The 21564-nt window shown below is 48.5% G+C and overlaps 1 protein-coding gene across 2 annotated transcripts in view; it reads right to left on the bottom strand.

Moving 5' to 3' along the window:
- Positions 1 to 21564, bottom strand: part of LOC144165181 (lysosomal Pro-X carboxypeptidase) — a 96426-nt gene that overhangs the window by 18124 nt on the left and 56738 nt on the right. For both annotated transcript variants that reach the window (XM_077695292.1, XM_077695291.1), the window contains 2 exons: positions 8322 to 8479; positions 5567 to 5736 (listed from right to left, as the gene is read on the bottom strand). In XM_077695292.1, coding sequence (XP_077551418.1) covers positions 5567 to 5736; positions 8322 to 8479 — 328 coding nt within the window. The remainder of the gene's footprint in view (positions 1 to 5566; positions 5737 to 8321; positions 8480 to 21564) is intronic.

Genomic DNA, 21564 nt, shown 5'->3' with positions numbered 1-21564 from the left:
ATTTTATGTCGAATTTTGCCAATATTACTTTACAGAAGGTGCTTTCAACATCAGAACCACCAGACATCTTTAAAAGCCCCACTTGGGTGGCGGTTCGTGTTCAAACTCAAATTCAAACATTTTTTTCTCAACATACTACAAATGCAGTAGTATGTTGAGTATGTTTTGCAGTTAGAAATTCCCCGTAACTTAAAAATTTCCCGTAAGATATCATTTTAGCAGCGAAGCTGTTTAGCAAATGGTAATTTTTCGTGTGCGCAGTTAAAACTACCGGGAAACTCAGTTAAGGGAACCAAGCAAAGCAAATGCCGAACGCTCGCGTGTGCGCGCCTCGCGGCGACCACCCAGCGACCCCAGCGCTTGTTTCTCAAGCCTAGCATACCCTGCACTTAGAGAGACCGGCAAAAAGTGGTTATAAATGAGCTCCAGCGTTCGCCGTAATCATGGCAGCACTTGCTCGGAACGAGAAAGACGTGTCCTAGCGTACGCCTCTCCAGGGTGATATAGAATGATTATCAGTTAAAAAAAAAAGAAAATGAAAGGATCTCACGTCTACAGCAACAGTGGTGCAGTAGAGGTCGTTGCGGCAGCGAAGAGGAAGCAAATCGGCGGCAATTGTGGTCTTATACCCTCTTGATGGTCGTGGAGGTTACGTACAGCTTCGGTCTCTTCAAGTGATGCGCGTTACAGTGGGGAGCATAGTTATATTGCATCGCCTGCGGCAAGTGACCCTTTGAGTCTTCAAAGAACTGACCTTCTATTAGGCTCGTATAGAGCAAGTACAATAGATCGTCCTTATATTTTCAAGAGAAAACTGTACTATGCTTCATTTTTTGAGGTTACACATCGTGTCGCAAGAGGCTTTCAGCTGCCGGCGCACAAGCTGCATCTTTTCTTTAGTCGCTTCGCTCGCTTGAAGCATCACCGCCGCCTGCGCACCACACGAATTGGGGTGGCGGGGAGGGGGAGGAGCATGGAGGAAATAAAAATATTCTTTCCTCCATGAGGAGGAGGATTGGCGGCTGCTGCGCCTGGTGGCGGCTCAGTGCCTTCAAGGCAAGCGGACTAGGCGAGCGCTTAACAGCTGCTTCGCCGGCGCTTGGTCCTTCAATCTCGCCATCGCTGCCGCGCTGGTTGGGGTGTCTGCTCGTGGCGTTCAGAGCAGGCGAAACGACGAACGCAATAATCCAGCAGATATAGCTGAACACCAGGCTGCGACACCTCAAGCAAGACATGGTTTCACGACACAGTGTGCGCACAGGCTTTGCTTTCGCCCATGATAACTGTGTTCGGGAGTGTTGAAGCTCATAAATTTTTGTCCCATTCTCGCGCTACACCCAAACGAGACGAACTTCTCCTCCTCCACACATCTCGCTATCAAACCACCAATCGTGCATACTCCATTGCACTAACAACAGAAACAGTTTGCAGTCCCCTCTCGAGGACCTCACCATCCCTCTTCTCGCCCACACTCCGACGCCCCTTACGACGTGTCATCTCGCGTTCTCCGGCCTACGTAGCCGTGCGTAACCTCACCACAACCCGTCCCGTGGGAGCCTGCTCTAGCCAGCTCGGCGCCGGGACTTCCAGAAGCCCATGTGCAGCGAGTCCAGGATTGGGCGCAGGCTCCCGGCCTCGTGGACGTAGGAGCTGACCCCATCCCTTCGCAATAGCCTCTCGCTCGAATAAATGTTTACTCCGCGACGCGGTCCTTTTGCAACATGGATGGAACATAGGCGCCTGTGTGTGTCGTGCCGCCTTCGTCCATGTCTGTTTAGCGGCGCCTTTTCCTTTCATTTAAGTGCGCCTCCGCGCTGACATCACGCTGGCCCAGACCCTTCTCTGTTGTGTAGAAACCGGCGTGTACGTTTTCCGTAATAAATAAAGTATAAGGTGTGACCTGTTGGTAATGATGCCCTGTCAAAGGCACCAACCACCGCGTGGGTTCAGTACCAAACAGTATCAAATGTGCTGCACCAACCTCTGCACCCTTTTAACGACGCTACGTGCCATGTGTTGGTAAACCCCGTAGCAATTAGTTACGGCCCCAACGTACCGCGACTCTACCTTTGTTCAAAAGTGTGACTTAAACTTGTAAGGCTCTTGATTTAGCCGACGTAGAATAAGAGAGAGAGAGAGAGAGAAACATTAATGAGGACGAGCGAGGTTAGTCCAGCCGTTGCGCTGGCTTGCTACGCTAGATAATAGAAGAAAATGAGAAATAAAGCAAAAAACAAAAAAGAAAGGCAACAAAAACAAAATCAACTATAAAAATGAAAAGATGCCATTTGATGTGCTCAAAATTTTCAATCACAAAACTCTGCCCAGTTTAGTGCTAGGAAGGAACTTCAAGAGAGATTTCATTGCATGTGTAGCCTAACTGGGACCCGACCAAGGACCCAAAACTGTCCTCTCTTCACACCGCTCGGGCCTGACAGGAGAAATTGTGGAAGCGGCAGAGATAGCAAGGTCTGGGCATCAATGCATCAGCAGGCTGTCTGTAGCTTTATCGAAACTTGAATTGGATTTCTTGTCGTAGGCGGCACGTCACTGTTTTTCTCGTTTTGCCCACCGTTTTGATGTTTCCCTTTCTTTTCTCCTCTCTTCATGCTAGCCAGACGTGTTTATAGGCTGTGGTTCTGCAATACACTTTTTGTTGAAAGTTTAGCGCTTGTCCCGTCCACTCCTCGTCCTGTGTTTTTTGTTTAGCGCTTGTTTTCCGTGTTACTAAACTAACTAGTTTAAATCGGTATAAGTGGGAATCACTAAGCTCACACGCCGAATTTTTTGTGTCTGCCCTTGTGTCGCGTGGTGGTGTAGCCCCAAGCTAGCAAATCAGGACGGCTAGGTTCTGCTGTCTCACCCTTCAAAAGACGCTCCTCTCCGTTGTCTTTCTCCCGACTCACGGCCGAGCTACAGCGGTGGCGTGCGCCGCTGCAGCCCGGCCGTGGCTGACTCTGCTGCTGCATTCGGGTCGCCGCCCCCGCCAATTCCAGGTAACGGCTGGCAAAATCTCTGGTTTCACTCCTTGTAGAGCCACGTGTGTGAATTCAAGTGACGTTGCATGGGCGATTGTTGTGGGTGTCGTTTAAAGCTTTGCTTTCAACCACGTTCAGCAACAGCCAATTTTGTGACCGGCTGTTGTTGAAAAGTCCTCGTTACCAAGTATATTAGTTTAAACAAGAAGCTTTCACTGCAATTTTCATCGATCTGTGAACCTGCGAGCGTCACCGTCCCAGCACTTTTTTGGCGCTGCAAACGTATTCACGCTGCAAAGCTTTATTCCCTAATGCAAAGTTGATCGCCGGAAGAGATCGGACGCGTCGGGGATGAGCTGGAGACCATGTCGCAAAACAATCGGGAGCATCGAGCTTATTTTGCTTCTGTCAACATAAAATCCTTTTGGACGCCTCCTCCGCCCCCTCTCCGAACCCAGCTTTGTGCTACCCGAAAGTCGGTAGCGCAGCCCCCCTGGGCAGCGCAGGAGCCCTGTTAAGATCGATGAGCATGTAGGGCGCCATCTTCTTGACAAGAATCAACGCCTCGCGAAAACCTCAACAGCAGGAATAGCCCTCGAACAACTAAAGTGCAATGCCCCAGACGCTATTCCGCCCACGAAAATACAACGCGATTAGCCGGCTACCCAGGCGTCCCAACTATCGTCACATACGATGCGAGGGAAAAGCTTTGCCCTGCAAGTAATACACGAGTCCTTCCCCATGGCCGCCTACACGGACTCAGCCTCACTCCGTGGAAGAAAACCCAAAGATCGGGTGATGACGATGAAGACGGGCCTCGCAACTCGCACCACTCTGCCACGAGCTTTAACACAACAAACGGATGAGCTAGCCGTTGCACTAGGCCTCTCACACACCAAAGCGACACTGATCGCAACTGATCCCCGGGAGTGAGGAAACTCTTCACTAGGGGCTGAGTGGCGACAACTTCTCACAACAAAGTGCAATGAAGCAGGCGGACAGGAGTGTAAAATATGTGGTCACCGGCTTCTTCATTCGTGCTAGGCAAGTACTTCGCATCCCCGAAAGCCACGGTTTCGTGGATCATGCCACGGAGGAGATAACTCAGATCGCCATGCGGATTACGCAGACAGTGTCTCCGCACGAACGCACCTGCGACACCTCTTGGCAGCGGATGACGGGACGTGACGGCGGCGGCGCGCAATCCATGGCGAGACTGAGCGACCAAGGGCCGCCGAAGCATGCGCTATTCAACCGCCTTCACGTGGAAGCGCAGTGGCGAGGCCCGGAGCGGGCACAGCTGCGACGCCTCTCCGCAGCGCGTCACGTGGCATGAGGTCACACCTGGCACCGGCAGCTCAAGGCCATTGCGACGAGATGAATCACCTTTCGAGACGAGGCGTAGTCGTGATTTGGCTCTAAAAATGAACCTATTCTCTTTGTCCTGATAGATTGAGAAGGGGGCACGATGGGCGTCATCTGGAGTGTCAGTACCCCAGGCCCAACTAGTCGGCTGGTGTCGCGATACACCGCATTCCGAATGTATTTTTCCTTGTCATTAGCTTTTAACGACGCTACGTGCCATGTGTTGGTAAACCCCGTAGCAGAGATTGAGTGTCAGTGTAGCAAAAGCAGCAGACCGACCTCGGCTCTTCAGAGGGGCTCTGCAAACCTTCCCGTGAGCGCTTTCACTCTTCCCTTCGCGGCTGGAAGCACTGCGAAAGCTAAAGCCATCGCCCGCCCATAGGCGCACTGCGCGATTTGCTCGTCGCTGCAGAATGATCCGCCTTACGTTCCTGCTTTGCTTTGTGCCTTTTTGTGAAGTGGATATCGAATGCGTGTATTGCTGCAACAGAAAGGAAGCCGCCAATAGCCCCTACATTGCGGTAATGGCGTAATTCGAGCGCTCAAAGGAAGCCAATTACTCGGGAAAGAGAGAAAAATCTTTTGATTAGGTTTCAAGTTTTGGGCATAGAGCAGTAATTTTTGGTTCGTGTACATTATGCTTCCCCATTATATGTACTGGACTTGTTTGTTGACTACAATCTGGAAACCTTTACGACGTAAACAAAAGCTGAAAAAGCTTTGCAGGGTCCCCTTAACGTAGCCTTGAGCTTGGCTCATTCTGTTCGACTGGAGGGGGGGGGGGGATTTCAGCATGCTTCGGCTGAAATAAAGCACAGGGCATCCCATTCCCAGCTCTGGGATTGCAGGAGGCTTGTTTCTTGTGCGCCTAGGCAGGGGCGGATACACCCTTAACCAGAGGCTCGCTCGTCTGCTTGCTTGCCCACTTTCCAGACCTCGATATTTTAGCGGTTCGAAGATTTATTTACACGTATCAAGCACCTTGAACCTTTCTCAAGGCATTTTGACGGCGACTTTCATCATAAATCAGCTGCCGTGCAAAGGCTCGAGCCCCAACACAGCCCGCGACCGCCATTTTGTCATTGGCCTATGTGAACACCGCTGCAGGGGGTAAAATAGGGCCGATGCTAAATTGGTAGCCCCAGAAAGACAGCACGCGCACTAGTTGGTGTCCCACGGGACATAGGGCCCGGCGTTCGGCAGACATGGCAGAGCGATCTCACCGTCACCGGGTGGCCAGGAACGGGCGCCAGGAATTCGTTTGCGTACGGGTAGTTGACCATGGCCAGATTCTGGTACAGGTCATTGAGCCAGTCTCGGAGGTCCGTGTAGTTCTTTGGCGTGAAGTTTCCGCAAATGTGGAAGCGTTCGGCTATGGCTGCAGCGCCTTCCGCTTTTCATGGAGAGAAAAAAGTGACAACTTTTAGGTTCTTGTTCAAAACCTATAGTATTCTGAAGAGAATTTCTCTAATTTCTCTACAATATATTGCTAAGGATAGTTAGGTTATCCAAATCGCTGGTTATGATTCTCGCAAACAATGTGTTTTTCCCCTTTAATATGCACGCATGTCACATGAGCAGTCACCTGGTCGCCACATATTATTACTTGCTAAAGCATCACTCCACGAAAAGTTTTTTGCGCGTCTTAAAATCAAGCAGCATCAATACCTCGGCCTCGAAAATGTAAGGTCCGCTATTTTTGCACACAATGCATAGCACACGAGACACGTTCCGACGACACACTCCGTGTTTTTCCAGTCACACACTGAGACTCCCGAATTCTGTACCAAGTCTCACGAGCTGCCCAGTCCGAGTACGCCCACATCGCGCATCGTTTCGGCGAAATTTAAGTTAATTCACAGGCCAGTAAACAAAGAAAAAATGACGATGGCCCCTAAGCAGTATCTGCAATTCAGGGATTGGCGAACGTGTCCTCTCATTCTTAACACCCGCTTTTGTTGTTGTTGTTGTTGTTTGTTTGTGGTTGACGGGAGAGGAAAAGGAAAGGAAAGGCACTGGGGATAGTTTGAGCTCGGGAGGGAGCTCACCTGCATACAACCCAGTGCAGGGGAATGGAAGTAGAGGGGGAGTGACAGGATAAAGTGGAGAGAGACAAAGGGAGAGAGAGAGAAAAAGGTACAAAAAGTCCTAGAGTCAGTCAGTCAGTCCTAGAAAGAGTCAGTCCTAGAAAGCTGTCAGTACGGGCACATCAGTTCGGGCACTCCTCTCCGGGCTACAACCGCTGTGTGAGGCTGGTCGTCTCCAGGTAATGGAGCAGATGGGCGAAGACTTTCCGTTGGGTTGCCGCTCGTCTCTCCGATACTACGAGCAGGCGCGTACCCGCGTTGGCATCGCCAAGCAGAGGAGAATTCGCGAGAAAGTACTTTGACCCTGGCACAATTGCTACTTCAGTGATGAAGACGCTCGAATTGCCCATGCAGGTCTCCAGCCTGTGTTTTCTCAGTCCGAGCTAGCCAGTGGGCGCAGCCTTATTGCGCATCCGGAATGGGCCTCCTGCGGTGGTCTTGGGGCTGCCTGCCAGTCTCGCATACGGGAGTTTGTTTGCCCAACTTCTGTTCAACTCAATTACGCTGCTTTCGGTTAAACGCTGGAGGGGTCATATTGCGTTCCTAGGTAACTACAAGCCCTGCACTTCCGGTTGGAAGCAAGACGTTAAATAGACGTGTCGATGCACCACGCCTCACTTTCATTTACGAAAAGAATGCGCAGAATTGAGCTAGGGAAGCGTTTTACAATAAACTAAATAGCACATTTTCGAAAACAGTATTAGCATAGCTAGGGTTCGAACGCGGGGCTTTCGTTCCAAAACCAACGAATCTACCATTAGGCAACTAAGGCAGAACGGCGCAGCGTTTCGAGCATGACAGAACACGAGCGAATCAATGGGTGGCGCTGGGTCCGCACAGGAAATGCTGTGCTTGTACGCAGAAGCAATAGAATCTAGCGCTGGATTGTCGACCTACCGAGTGCTGACCGATTAACATAGCCTGCCCCTTTCTTCCGTACGCGTCACTGTCGCATTACTTGGCGAAAAAAAGCTCCGTCCCCAGATCCCCGTAGCCAGAACCTGTCAGCGGAATTCGCATTGGCTACCAATCCTGTTATCATACTCGCCATTTGTTGCTCGTAATCAGAAGACCCTGATCAAAATTCCTATTCGCTGCGATGGCCTACAAAACGTACCCACTCAGATATATAGGCCAGTGACGATGACAACATTCGTTAAAGCGACATTCTGTTTCCAAACCACTCCAAGCCGGGAACTTGCGACACAGAAGTTTAATTAAACATTTTAATAAGGCCATCCCCGCACGAAAACGAACCTGAAAATGCTACACCATCTTTATTTACCAAAGAAATACGTTAAACGGACCTAAAAAGCATTTTAAAAATACAAATACGGAAACAAAAAGGTAGGCCTGCTGGGGCAACAATCCATAACTGAAGTTGAGAATTCGCGAAGCAAGGCCACGGGGCGCGAACAGGCTAGCTCGTTTAGTGGTTCATCAAGAAGATTGCGGCAGTGTTAGAAGGCAACGACTAGACGGCAACGGGTGTAACAAGGAGTGCCCCACCTGCAGTGTCTTGAAAACGGAATGACGCTGCCTTAAGAACTCACGACCTATTCTTAAATTTCTATTTGTCAGCGACGACAGCACACCCATTTATAATTCACACACGCTCTTAGGGACTGGGCAGTGCCGATCACAGCAGCCGTGAGAATACAGGAATGCCAACTGCCAGCATAACCGCCCACACCTATGTTTTCGCAACTGAAAGAGAAGTAACGCTCACGCATCATCACCGCCTAAAACAAAGCTTACGTGCCCCGGTAACTATTTTATGCGAGGTCGAAGGTGCAAGATAAGCGACGCAAAAATGGAAGGAAGCGCCGAAATATAGTTCAAATTGTCTAAATGTGCGTCATACGCACTGCACAATGGCCCTAGTCCCAACCTGTGGAGGACACGTTCTTGATGACGTCCCAGGACTTTCGGATGGCCTCCACGCACAGCTGCGAGCTCCTGGCGAAGGCCTCCGTCGTGACAGCGGACAGGGCACCACAGGGCGTGATGCCCTGGAACTGCAGGATCGGAGCGCTGGCCGCCAGTGCCCTGCGCATGAACGAGGTAGCTGCTGAGGGAACACTGGGCGAGACTGGCTGTGTCATAAACACTCCGGCCCGCAGCTGGGGCCCCTTCTGGCAGGCGTCGCAAGAGTTCAGCAATCAGCTAAGAGGGCGTTAAGCACGCAGTTCCTCTATTGATGAGGTCGCGCTGCTTGGTGGTGCTGAAGTTGTCCGGACGCCAATGCACGGGGGGTATGCTTCAGCTGTCACTGAGATATTCGCTGCTAGCGAAGCCGATGAAGCGGGCTGAGACAGCAAACAATGTGACGATTGTTCCTGAGTGCACAACGAGGCGTCCCATCATAAACGAGGGGAGTATAGCCCTTTTAGCGCACAGTCTCTCCTGTCTTGGCGCATCCCACGCTGCATGGCACCCGCCTGTGGATATCTACAGATGTGCATGGCAGGCAGACATTTACGAAGCTAAGTACTGCATGCGCCACAGCACTCCGTCCGAAACGAACTGCGACCCAGCCGAGACAGACCGATTATTCCACTGCTCAAGCACAAGAATCAGCTTCCTCATCCCCCTCGTCTCCCGATGCGCGCGACACTGGCAAGGCCCGTTTTTGGAAGAGAGGCATCCCGAGCTTCGTCCGGGCTTCTCTCGGACAGCGGCCACTGCAATTGAACGCTTTTGCGTGTCAAGCCGGCTGCGCTTCCCCACTCGGCTACGCGACCCCTATTTCCGATTTTCAGGAGAATAAGTTCCCGGCGATCGCATGCAATCTATAGCCTTTGGTTATCCCGTCACATCTGGAACCGCGAGGAAAGGGAGAAAAGGGGGCCACTGGCAAACGCGTGCAAGAGAGTCGGGGTCGGCGCACAGCTCCTCCCCGATGTTGCGCGGCTGTTGAGTGCGCCGCTTAGTCTGACAACGCAGCGACCCGCCTTAGCGGTGGCTCAGTGGCTAAGGCGTTTTGCTGGTGAGCCGAGGGGGCGGGTTCAATTCCCGGCAGTGGCAGCCGCTTTTCTGATGGAGGCGAAAAGAAAAAAAACGCCCGTCTGTTCGAGATTTCGGTGCACGTTAAAGATCCCCAGGTGGTGAACATTAATCCGGAGGCCTCCATTACTGCGCGCCTCCTCGCCTGTGTAGCGTCGGCGCGTTAAACCCCACATTCAATTCAATTGACAACGGAGCGGAGGCATTGGCAAGGATTATAACTGTCCGCCTTCATCTCTCGGCTGGCGAAATGTAGGCCTGACAACGCAACAGCTGCGTCACGTAACGGAGGAGCTCTGCACCGATTCTAACTCTCTTGTACGCGTAATCCTGCGAATGACAATTAAAATTTGGAGTATGATATCTCGGATCGCAGGCAGAATTCTTCCAACTGATACTGGGACACGAGTGCCTCTAACTTTTCAATACAAAGATACCCACTTACTGCAGTCAACAAAAAAGGTAATTACTATTCAATTTTAGTTAGTTGGCCTGCCAACAGCAATAATGATCATCTGTCTTTGTGTCCTCCTGGCCACATAATTTTTTGCACAGATGGTCTTCGCGTGCCTCTTAGTGCCTAGTTTTAAGAAAACCATAAAGCTTACGAGGATGGCTTGGTGGGATAGTTGGTGATGTATATTAACAGGGTTACAAGCGCACGCATTCGGGGACACAGACGGCAGAAACGCCTCAGCGCCTTGACCTCTCGTTTTTTCAGTGTCCCCGTCTGCGTGCGCAGACAACCCTGTTAACATAAAGCTTATACTTTCGAGCACCCGGTATAGATAGTGAAGTGGATCAGACCGTAAAAAGAGGTCATTATATCAAAGTCTTTGCTATATTCTTGCATAGCAGTTTCTACGAGGCATGCTGTCCCGGGTTTATAACGGAAAGGGATGACCAAGCGCACTCTTGTCCGTGGCTGAGTAGAAGAGGAAGTTGAGCCGGCGACTGTGCTTGCAGATCTGTTTCGCTATTCCATGGGCCTCTTAACTTTTCATGAATCAACACCGCGTCAATACCAATAAGTGCCCTCTTCCCATGGTTACTCAGTTTGACATGCCTTCTAGTTAAAAATGATTTGAACTGGAATCGCAGCACAGAACCTTTTTATTAAGGTGAGGTTAGGAGTGCTGCGGTCGAAGTGCCGCAAAATCGTTGTTTTCACGGACGCTTGAGAGCTGTTAAAAGCCCCCCAATGCTTCCCAAAGCTTGGTAGTCAACCCGTTGTGTCTCTGCAGTGCTTTTATGATGACGCAAAGTGCCGATATGACCAACTCCTATAATCGCTATATTAGCATAAATGACATAAATGGCATAACTAAATTTTCAAACACAAAAAAATTAAAAAGTACAACGCCCTGCATTTCCACTATAACGCAGCTTTCGCAAAAGTTTCACTTGTAATCGTTATAGTAGCGTAACTGGAGATAATTGCTCGGATAGGATTTAGAAAAACCCCAAAAAATTGGTTGAAAAAAATTTACACTCAATACAAGCGGCATAAGAATGTTACGCATTAGTAGATTATTCTATGAATTTCTGTAGAATTTTCGGTTTCCTTTTGTTTATTTGTGTCACCCACTTTTTCACGCCGCTATAAGCCGTTCACGTAAACAGAGCATTTGGTTGTTAGTGGTTGAATCGTCCTGTTGTCCCGTCCAGTGCTGTTCTGCTGTCTTCGAAACTCCAACGGTCCTCCATGTTTAGTATGTCGCACATCGGCTGCAGTTCCTGTGCACTTAAAAATGTCTCACGTGGTATGATAAAATGTCTCACGTGGTATGGTGCAGTTAATGCTGCCGTTCCTGGTACACCCTTGGTTGTAGGCGCCCTTTTGGTAGTTGTCACGGGTTACACAACGTTTCACAGCCGAAGGCGGCGATTTAATGCGCGTTCGAAGAAAGCTTGTAGGCGCGGCTGGCACTGCAGCCTGGCTGGGTCCCGGGTCACTCGGGCGTCCCGACGGTGGCCTCGGGAGTCCGCGGCCACCGCGGCCACCGTACCATAACCGATTCGATGCCGCCCTTTCTTACACGAACCACCTCTTCTTCTTCCCCGTCGCTTTTATCCTTCGCGATATTCGGCCGGTTCACTTTTCGCGCATATCCACAAAAGGTGGTTGTCCACGGCCTGCCGTCGCATGTACTCAATCAACTTCCTCATCATCGGTGTTTGGTCTGACGCAAACAACACTGTTGTCCTCTATCTCATCACAAGGCTGACCACTTAAAAAGTTCTTGGGGACACTTCAAAGAAAAACAAATACGCGATGAGAAAAAGTCACGGGCACACATACGAACTGACACAAACACTTCTAATTTTAGGAAAACAATGTCTTTTAGGTGAATTCATACTAATGAAGTTCTGAATTTGGTTAGCTCACAAAAACAATTACACGTCGCGTTCAGCTCAAACCACGGGAAAAGCTGCCAGTGTTAACCCTAAATTTTTCCCTGTATTTTCAATGAAGCAAACGGTGAGAATTTCCACTGAAAGGCCGATCCAGTGAGATGTCATCACTTTTTATGCGCCCTTTCGGCTGTACCGACAACATGTAAAATGCTTTGCGCACCTTGGCTCAGCGTTTGCTTGAACCTTTTCTACTCTTTTTTACCGAAGACGCTATACGGCACATATTCACTTGCTTCCTAGTGTAGAGGGCGCTTTTCCGCGAATCCTGTCGGTTCTCTTTTGTGTTGTGGGACTATGTTTGTTACTTGCCAGATAGAGCCGAACCGAGAGCAGATTGGAAGGAGCAGCCACTTCTGCTCTAACGCGCTCACTGTTTCTGCCCAAACTGAGCCTATAGAGTTTCCGATGGCCAGACTGCTTTTCGCAGAGTCCTACATTTCTTCCAAGCACTCCATAATTTCCCGTTTCTGTATGATTCCAACTCCCGAAAATAACAAGCTTGCTCTTAAACCCACGAGCGTTGGCGAATTCATGTGCACCCTGGCGTCCTGGCTGAAAAGTATATTGTAGCGTAAGCTACTCTGGCCGAGGTTGAGCAGTTTCGTTCTGCGCAAGCGCGAGAAGCATTGGATTGGTTTGCATTGGATCGGATTGGATTGGATTAAATGGGATTGGATTGCATTGAAATCCAATCCAATTGGAGTACGGGTGTGTAGAGAATTGGGTCTGCACATTCGCCAGTCTGCGCATTCCAAAGCAGTGACGTTATAGCCGCGGCAGAGGCACTTGCGCCAGCGCGTGCCCAGCTGTGCGCCTCCGTTGGCAAGTAGCTAATACCCCTGAAACACGGGCACCTAAAAGGCCTTTGCAGAGAAAGACTGCTACCGAAACGGAGTTCGCCTCGCTGACACACGACAAAGGAGAATCTCCTTCACCGAAACGGGCATTTCCCGTAAGGGGTGTTCGCCTATCTCCTTTCCCGGACGAAAAGGAGCAGCTAGCGGCGCAGCCTCGTAAGCAGTCATTGGCACGTTACCGAAAAAAAGTAACAGTGTTACAGTTACAGTTACCTAACCCAAAAAAGTAACTCTGTTACAGTTACAGTTACGAATTTTCCAAAAGTAACTAGTTACAGTTGCATTTACTGCAAAAACGTAACGTCGTTACTTTTCCGTTACTGTATAAAACTAAGTAATAGCTGGCTTATTTAATAGAAACGTACGAAGGCATGCAGGTAGTAAAAATTACACGTAGTAAAGCTATACACGAGGGGACCTAAAATGATGCATTCATGCCCAAACAATCGTTGTTTACGGCTCACTTTTTTTATTACGGAAGTTTTGCTATCCATCATAAGGAACTTTATTTTTTGGTTGTTGCACTTTCACTGCAAGAAATTTATTTGCAAACATCATTGTAGCATAGAATTAGTTGTTTTTCAAAGTTGGAATCAGAGAGGACGAACTGGAGGACAACACAGCCGAAACAATCTTTCAATGTCAACTTAATTTATTTTCGCCTACAATGCCGTCTCTTGACCGCCCTGCGCAGTGAGAGAGAATGGAAAAAAGGGGGCGGAGGTGACGGATCGACGGAAGGCCCTCGTAGGAAAGGGGAAACGGGCGTGGGAGTACATCGGTTCTCGAGGTGTTTTTGAAGGATACTAAAAAAAAGCGCTTGGTTGACTTTTTATCTCGTACTTGTGGTCGGAGACGGAGACCAATTTGAGCCATTGCCGAAGCGGCGTTTGTCCGGGGACCCTCGGAGTCGTTCTCCCGCCCCAACCCGCAGCCGCCCCCATCCCCGGAATGAGACAAGATATTTCCAAAGGGAATAGAAACTGAAACGAACGCTTTACTGTTTTCGTCCTCCCCTTCCTCTCCTCCCTCCCCCCCCCCCCCCCCCCCCCATGCCGTCCTCACAAAGGCGGATTTTGCGTCTCGACCGGAAAAAACTGCTCTCACAATCCCAGCCTTCCACAGCACTCACGTCTCCGATCCCAGGCACCGCTCCCTTCGTTTGCTTTGAGGCATAGGCCGAACGAAGCTCACCCAAGTATTCCTTGCACCCAACATTCAAAAGCAGATGTAGGTACTGTTTTCGTTTCGGCCACAGCCCTCGAAACGCAGTCGGGAGGCTTCCCAAGAACATTTCTTCGTGCAATGGCACTGTGTCAAGATGCTGGCTGTTGTGAGGGCACTCGGGGGCCACCATCGTTGGGGTCGTCGTATGTGTGGAGGGGCATGAAATTTATTACTTCCTAGACCTCGTTCGAGCTCTTGGTACAGCTCGATGGAGCCCCTAGACCAGGGGTCCCAAACGTGTGGTCCCAAATACGGCCAGGGGTCTCTAAAGCGAACAATGGTCGCAAGCAACTGCGACTTGTCAATCGGACACTCTACAATGCGCACAGGGCTGGACGAGCGTGAGGCCGCCGAGAGACTCCCCGCGGCGTTTTATGACCCTGCAAACGGGGCTGCACGTCGCTATTGAGAAAGCGACGCCCTGACCGGAGTTTTCCAGGCTTCTGCGAAAGTGAAAAGGTTTCAGTGCATTTTGTGGGTGTTTGTGTTTTCCTGTTCGCCTTTGTGTCAAACACTTTTACTGCCCTCCAGACGTGCTGAAAATGCATCCACGTGCGCTTAGGCGCGTGTCGCAGCGCTATTTATGGCCTGGGTGAGAGCGATGTCACGCTGCTGAGGAAAATACTGCAGCTTAAGGCCTATAAACGGTACCTCCGGCGTGGTCGTTCCGTTCCGGCCAAAGTCATTCCGGCGGCCGGAACGCCCGGCGGATGGCGGAAGGGTTTTAAACGGTCTCTCCGTCACACCGCGCACTCCGGCGCCGCTAGAGCTATCTTATTGGCCGGCGAGTCCAATGACGTGCGTGCAATGCTTTTGCTTTTTTTTTATTAATGCGTGCTCGATTCGAAGACGTTTGTTGTGTACTTTCGGCGTTTAGAGGCCGCGATATGGATTTACGCGAACTTCAGTAGTGTGAGAGCAGTCTGGAAAAACTAACCTGACCTGGGCAATGGTCGTGCTTGCGTGAGAAACGCGCAGCGCCCCGCGTCGTGTGTTGCACCTGGGCGTCAATATTTGTGTAAAGCACAAAGCTACATAACAAGCTGCCAGCCGGCGCCCACGCGACTGCACAAAGGCAATCGTAGGTAAAAACTGTCGGCAGCTGATTTTAAGCAACGCACGTACATACCGCGGTTTGCTGTGCATGTTTACGCCATTTGTTTAGATACCCTTATTTATCATCGCTAGGCAGCTACTCCAGGATACTGATTATTAAATCCAAACAAGCCGCGGATCTCGTTAGGGGCGAACGGATCTGATAGTACAGTGAAGCTAGAAGTGTCTAGTTCATATTGTAGCATCGCCCCCGCTCCCCCGCCGACCTCCCCCTTGTCATATTCGACCCGTAGCCGTAGGACACCGCGAGACGCTGCCGCTTCCCATCTCTCATTTAGCCTCCGCAGGAATTTAGATCAAGGGTCGTAATATAGTTTTAAACCTACAATTTCATTACCCAACAGCGCTTGCGCAAGTTTATTCAGCTTAGATTTTAAGTGACCCCAGTTTGCGAACTGTTCAGTCAACTGGGGCGGGTGGATCGCCATATCCCCCCCTTAACAACAAGTACCCATCTTCCAGCCTCTCCCTCACACAAACCCCTAACAACTCCACAATTCCGTAAATATTTTAAAATGACTGCAAACCAAGCAGCCTCATCAAGAAATGAGCATGACTAAGCCCTAGGAAAACCCATGTACGCTCCAAACGAAAAATATGACGCGTTGGGTGTGCGCAACACTTTCGAAGAACAAATCAAGGCGCAAGCCGTGCAACACAACGCGCACCTAGAGCACCTCACCGAGACAGCCGCGAGCAGACACCTATTAGACAGCCTGCGCATTTTATACGAGAATACCGTCGGCGGCAACATCTCCACCCCTGCGGAGAGAGCTGTGAGTCCAGGAACTTGAGGAAATCCACACGTTGTTTGTATTGACACAGCCACGTGGAGCTATGGTTTCAGCCGCTACCGACTGCTCGAGAAAAGTTCTTGAACCCTGCTCCACCCAAACAACTAAAGGAGGACGAAGAACTGGCCTTTGCCCTAGCCCTATATAGCAGCTACCCAAGTGCGGAAAATCATTAGCGATTCCCATAAAATGGTCTGCAAAAGGAAGAATTTCCAGCGGAAGGCGCAGGATCTTTACCCGCCATGAGACGAACCAAAACACCAGACCCCCGCACATGTGGCACTACAAGGCAACGAACGGGCCAACGAGGCTGCCCGAGATCTCACCCACCAAGAGCCCCAGCACACATTCCACAGACAACTCCAAAGATCGCGTCTGTTCTCGCCGAGACGTGCTTGTTCACTACAAAGGGGAAAGACGAAGCCACCCGGCTGCTGGTCCCTCGCTCACCAAGAAACAAGAAGTGGCGTGTAGACGTCTCAAGATGATCACTTATCCAAACCCAAGGCTGTACTGGCTCTTCCATTTGGAAATAGACAACGCTGGATGTAAACACTGCCCAAAGCTTGCGACCTTGGCTCGCATGCTATGGGAACGCCCCAGTATACAGAGACATGGGTTCGAAAATTCAAGAGGAACATTTATTATCACTAGTAAGGAGCAATGGGAAACAGTGCCGCACAGCGAAAAGCCTGAAATCCAACAGTGGGCCATCCAAAGGAAGACATCGCCAGGTGTTAAGGCATCTTGGCTGTCGTCTAGAATGCCACAGGCCTGAATAGGCCTCCCCTTTCGACCGCATAAAGTTATTCCCTCCTCCTCCGGATCGATCGGAGTTCAACATTTTCTAAACTAGCCATAGGATTTACTTGAAGTGAATTTAGTGCTGCAAAATATCACGAGCTAATTGCTAATTGGGCATATTTCAGAAAACTTCAGTGACAGAGAAGGATAATAGAACACTCAAAATAAATTCAACAAAACCCAAATTTAATGTCCGCATGTGCCCAAATGCCCAGCTGTCAGTTGTACCACTGATGACGACCTTTGAAGGTTGGAATTCTGCAAATGCACCCAGCATTGTTTGCGAAACAGGGACTACAAGTTTATAGTGGCATGGGAGCACAAAGGGAAAGACACGTGAGCGTGGGGGTGCAAAAAAACATTTCTTGGTGCAACATCATCCACCCACCAGTTACGTATCCAGGATTTCATTTCGGGGTAGGATTGGGGCCAAAAAAGGTAATAAAAGAGCATGAAAGGATGAAAGTGCACACAAAAAAAATACAAGCCAGAGCAAGGAATTCATTACAAAGAAAAACAGCTTTGTTATCTAACTCAACAGCCCGCACAAGCACTGTTTGAATTGCCTGCACAGTGGACGAGCAGATATCGCCCTCATACCGAAGATCCACAAACCTCCAACTACGCCTGTACCTCTTCTGTTGGCAAAACATTTGAACACTTGGTACATACACAAATCACCACGCACCTTGAACAAGCGGACAGTATCCTTATGCCATGTTTGGCTTTTGTACCGGACTATTGGCTCAACACGCACTGCTACAGCCAAAAAAGGCGTAGAAAAAATTCTGGAGGCTCCGTTACATCATCTCTTTTTCAATGCTAATTACTCCACTCACCCATAAGACTTCACCAAATCTCAGACCTTCACCAAATCTCAGACCTTCATTACACTCTCTATGCCGACAACATCATACTGTGGACAATTCAAGGTCAGTTGGAGCCGACACGACACCCTACAGCAAGCTATAGATACAATCAACACGTATCTCATACCAAAAGGGCTACGCTGCCAAGTCGAGAAGTCTGCACTACTGATGCTTCGCTTACGCACGCGAGAAAGACCTGCCGAAACCCCATCAAATTCTACTCTGGCGATTAAAAACACTCCTATCCCCCAAGTTTCTGCTCTGTGTAATCTTGGCGTTCCTTTGCATCGTGATGGCCCGAGTGCTGCCCTTAGCCTCCAACTCACTAAAGCATGTTCGCAACTTACATGCCTCACTCAACGTCTAAGACACCAACACGCAGTACTCAGAGAGGATGAATCTTGCAAGCAAGCTCAAACAGGCCCTGCTGCTTAGTCGCATCACCTACAGGATGACTTATACTCCAGCCGAACCCCCCTGAATTAAGGAAATTTGATATGTTAAGGGGGAACATGGGTCTTCGGGACCAAAAAATTGCCCAAAAAAGCATTTTTTCAGGTATCACTTTTCTCTTGATTTGCAGTTTTTCCTCCAAGAATTCCATATGTGGAACAGTGCCACCGACTTATAAAAGCCATAGAAGCCCAATTTTAATAAACAAATAATTATTTTCTTATAATTCCACACTTTTTCGCCTCGAGTGGTATCGCAGTGATACAAAACTCTCGAGAGGTACTATCAGCATCAAATGAAACGCTAACACGAAAATATGAACCTGAACACACAAATAGCACGATTTCTTTTCATGCAAGTTAAATGACGCGTCGCTCAGTTACAAAAACAAAGTTCGAAACAGGGGATTTCCAAACATAACAATAGCAAGCCATTATATGAACTCTACGAACAGTACTGTTCAATTTTGCACGTTGTGGTTCATATTTTAATGTTTGCGTTTCACTTGACACCAATAGTACATCCCAGCATGTAGTGCAGCTAGAAATGATCGTTTCTTTCGCACTGTGAAGCTGAATGTGTAAGCCATGCGATATGGGAAGCAAATTTTGCATTTTTTGTTTCAGTAGTTGTTTAATTAGCATTATTTTTAATTGGTTAGCAGTAGTAGTTCAAACCTAGAAGTTAGAGTTGGTGTAAACTTGTATGTGATTGCAAAACAAAAAAACTGCTTCACGTTTCATTCTCCACCACTTCTGGTATCTATTCATGTCTTGCTGGCAATCTTTTGTTGAATAGTTTTTTTTTCTACTGTTCTCAAAAACAATCAAGAAATTCTTTTAATTAACACAGAAACTAGTTGCCTCACATCAAAACTAATTAGATATTTGAAATCAGCTAAAAAAACTGAACAAGCCCATGAAGTTTCATCAGAATTGGTTGGAAAGAAAAAAAAAGTTTCTGGAACCATGTTTCCATGGAACGCCTACAAAACGGCCCTTCACCTGCCCACCTTTACACCCTCACAAAAACTCTTGGGCACCCACAACACAAACTCACTCAAGTTCACCTTCAACTTGCCACCTAGCATAATCAGAAGTTCCAAGCAGGAAAATTGACCCAGAATGCAATACTGCACCGGCTAAGGAAATGATTACACACATTGGAGGGGCGTGTTGGCTATTGAAGTGAACTTTACATGAAGTTTTGTTCACCACACATAAAATTAAAGGTAGAAACTAGCAGGAGGAGCAAAAACTCTTTTCAAGACAACAATCAGTGTAAGTTCTACTGCTTTTCATTCAACTTAACAATTTTAGGCTTTCATATTTCCCAAAATTTTAACAACTGAAGGTTGCAGGCTGACAAAGGTTGATTTTCCTTGCACTTAAACTCAACATTAAAAGCACATCTGTAGGTCTGTACATGCTTTATGCCAGATTGACTTCTATCTATCACCCGAGGCAAACTATATGTCACTGCGATCGCTAATCAGCTATAGTGTCAGCTCTCAGATTTTTTAAATTAAAATTCGGGATTGGATGGGAATAATACAAGTCTAAAATGTGATCCCAGTACGCATCCCCGTCGCCAGTGTTTTATTGTTCCAAGTGAAAGTGGGTCTTGTGAATGCGTTGTGGCTTTCTACTTAGAAAACACGGACAACTGGTACATTCAGCTCAATGTACAGTGATTTCGACATTGCTTGGCACGTAAAGAGGGTCGACATTACGGTAGTAATGACAGGGTAAAATGAATATTGGCATGACGACATACCAACTCAGGTGGATTAGCCAGCAACGACTACAGCTGCCATCAGAACCAATTGGCTGTTCCACCAAATCGCATTTGGCTGCAACTTCACATACCCACCCATAATTCTCACAAACCCATTGGCAGATGCAGAAGCCCAGCAGACACACCACAATGGAACTCTCTTGGCTATACCCATCACACGGCAAGATGCCAACACGATACTCTACCGAGCACGTAAACAAGCTACAGCCTTGCATTCGTTTGGCCCGCAGAATCGACATGAACGGACGACATGAACGGTTTCACCGGCTCGATGCAGAGCAAAAGTTCTAGCTCGCTCACGCTCCTCGGCTTCGCAGAAGTGAAGAGACATTGCTACACCGGCTGCGTCTTGGAGTAGCATTGACCTAAAAGTTTCCACACAATCGGACGCGAGGACTGCCCGGACTGCCTTCTGTGTGGTTGTCCTGAAACTATCAAACATTTGCTTAGCGCTTGTCCAAAGTACTCTCTCTAGTGAGCGAAAGATCCTTGAGGCAGCATTAATACTACACTTGGACACTCGCCCTGTAATAATCTGATTCAGCGACCCATTGTACATGAGGCGTTTATTGGTTGTACTGCTTGTACATAGTTCATTTGCCGATTTCACTGTCATTCCTCATACCTTCCATATTCATTCCGTTCTCTTTTTGTGCCCAGTTCCCTTCCCCCAATGAGAAATAGCAGGCCCAAGTAGTTTCTTAGCCGGCCTCTTCTCCCTTTCAATAAACATGTACTCTCCCAAAAGGTGACAGTGACAATGACCGCTGTTAGAAACTCATGGCCAATCCCCTTACTCTCATGACAAACTAAATTCTCACATACTGACAGAGTGGGACTGGCGACTGATAATGAAAGGTGCTTTCAAAATTCACAGTGAATTCACCAGTTCCTATAGGCTGTGATGTGAACATACCCACTTGAAGGAACACTCTGTGGCATTCTTCTTATTTATTTATTGCACAATTTTGCCAAAGGGCATCAAAGTAACAGAGGGATAAAAAAAGGAAAGTGGGGGGATGCAAGCGGCTTCATGACCTACAGAATAGTGTATAGGCCAGTCTCGCAAAGAAGTTCCAACAGCTGCTTGTGGAGAAAACCATGCGTGCAATGGGACACTAGTGCTTTTGCATTCCAAACCCATAAGAAATGCTTCGGTGTCCTCGAACTTCTTCCCCTGTCACTTACACAACATATAGGTGTGCACACTTTAACACATTTAAGCGAAACAAAATTTTTGTCCATTGACATACACTTACAGGGCAAAGTGGAGGTAACCTGTGGCATCACTACTAGTAACAGTGCTATGTGCACATACAAGTTTACCCCGGGGTACTATTTTTGGGGAAAATCACAGGCCTATATGTTGTGGTGTACAGCTGACAATCAAACCATTCAAACTGATGGCCTAGTTTCATCACTTTTGGGGCAAATAATTTCAATGCAGAAGCTGTTTTAGCTTATCACTGGACATAACTGTAGCTCTTTTCAAATAGGTACTTCTCTGACAGAATCTCTTATGATGAAAACACTTGCTAATTAGCTCAGTTGTGGAAGTTGAAGCTATTTGAATGACATCTGAATTCAGTATGGGGAGGCAGCTTCGTGTTTATATCTGTCGCACAGTGATGCCAACAGTAGAAGCTTGCTTTCTACATGTTTTGCCCACAGGAAAGCCGGAATGGGATGTGCAGTATACTGCAGGCAAACAGGGGATATTTTCCTGCTAGTGCTACCTTCTTTGTATACCTTATTTTCCTCACAAGATATAACCAATTCTCAGGACTGATCTA

The sequence above is a fragment of the Haemaphysalis longicornis genome, unplaced genomic scaffold, assembly GCF_048455015.1.
Source record: "Haemaphysalis longicornis isolate Haplotype H1 unplaced genomic scaffold, Haemaphysalis longicornis Haplotype H1 scaffold_14, whole genome shotgun sequence".
Classification (NCBI taxonomy): domain Eukaryota; kingdom Metazoa; phylum Arthropoda; class Arachnida; order Ixodida; family Ixodidae; genus Haemaphysalis; species Haemaphysalis longicornis.
Note: the sequence above shows the minus strand (reverse complement) of the source record. Positions and strands in the feature narration are given on the sequence as shown.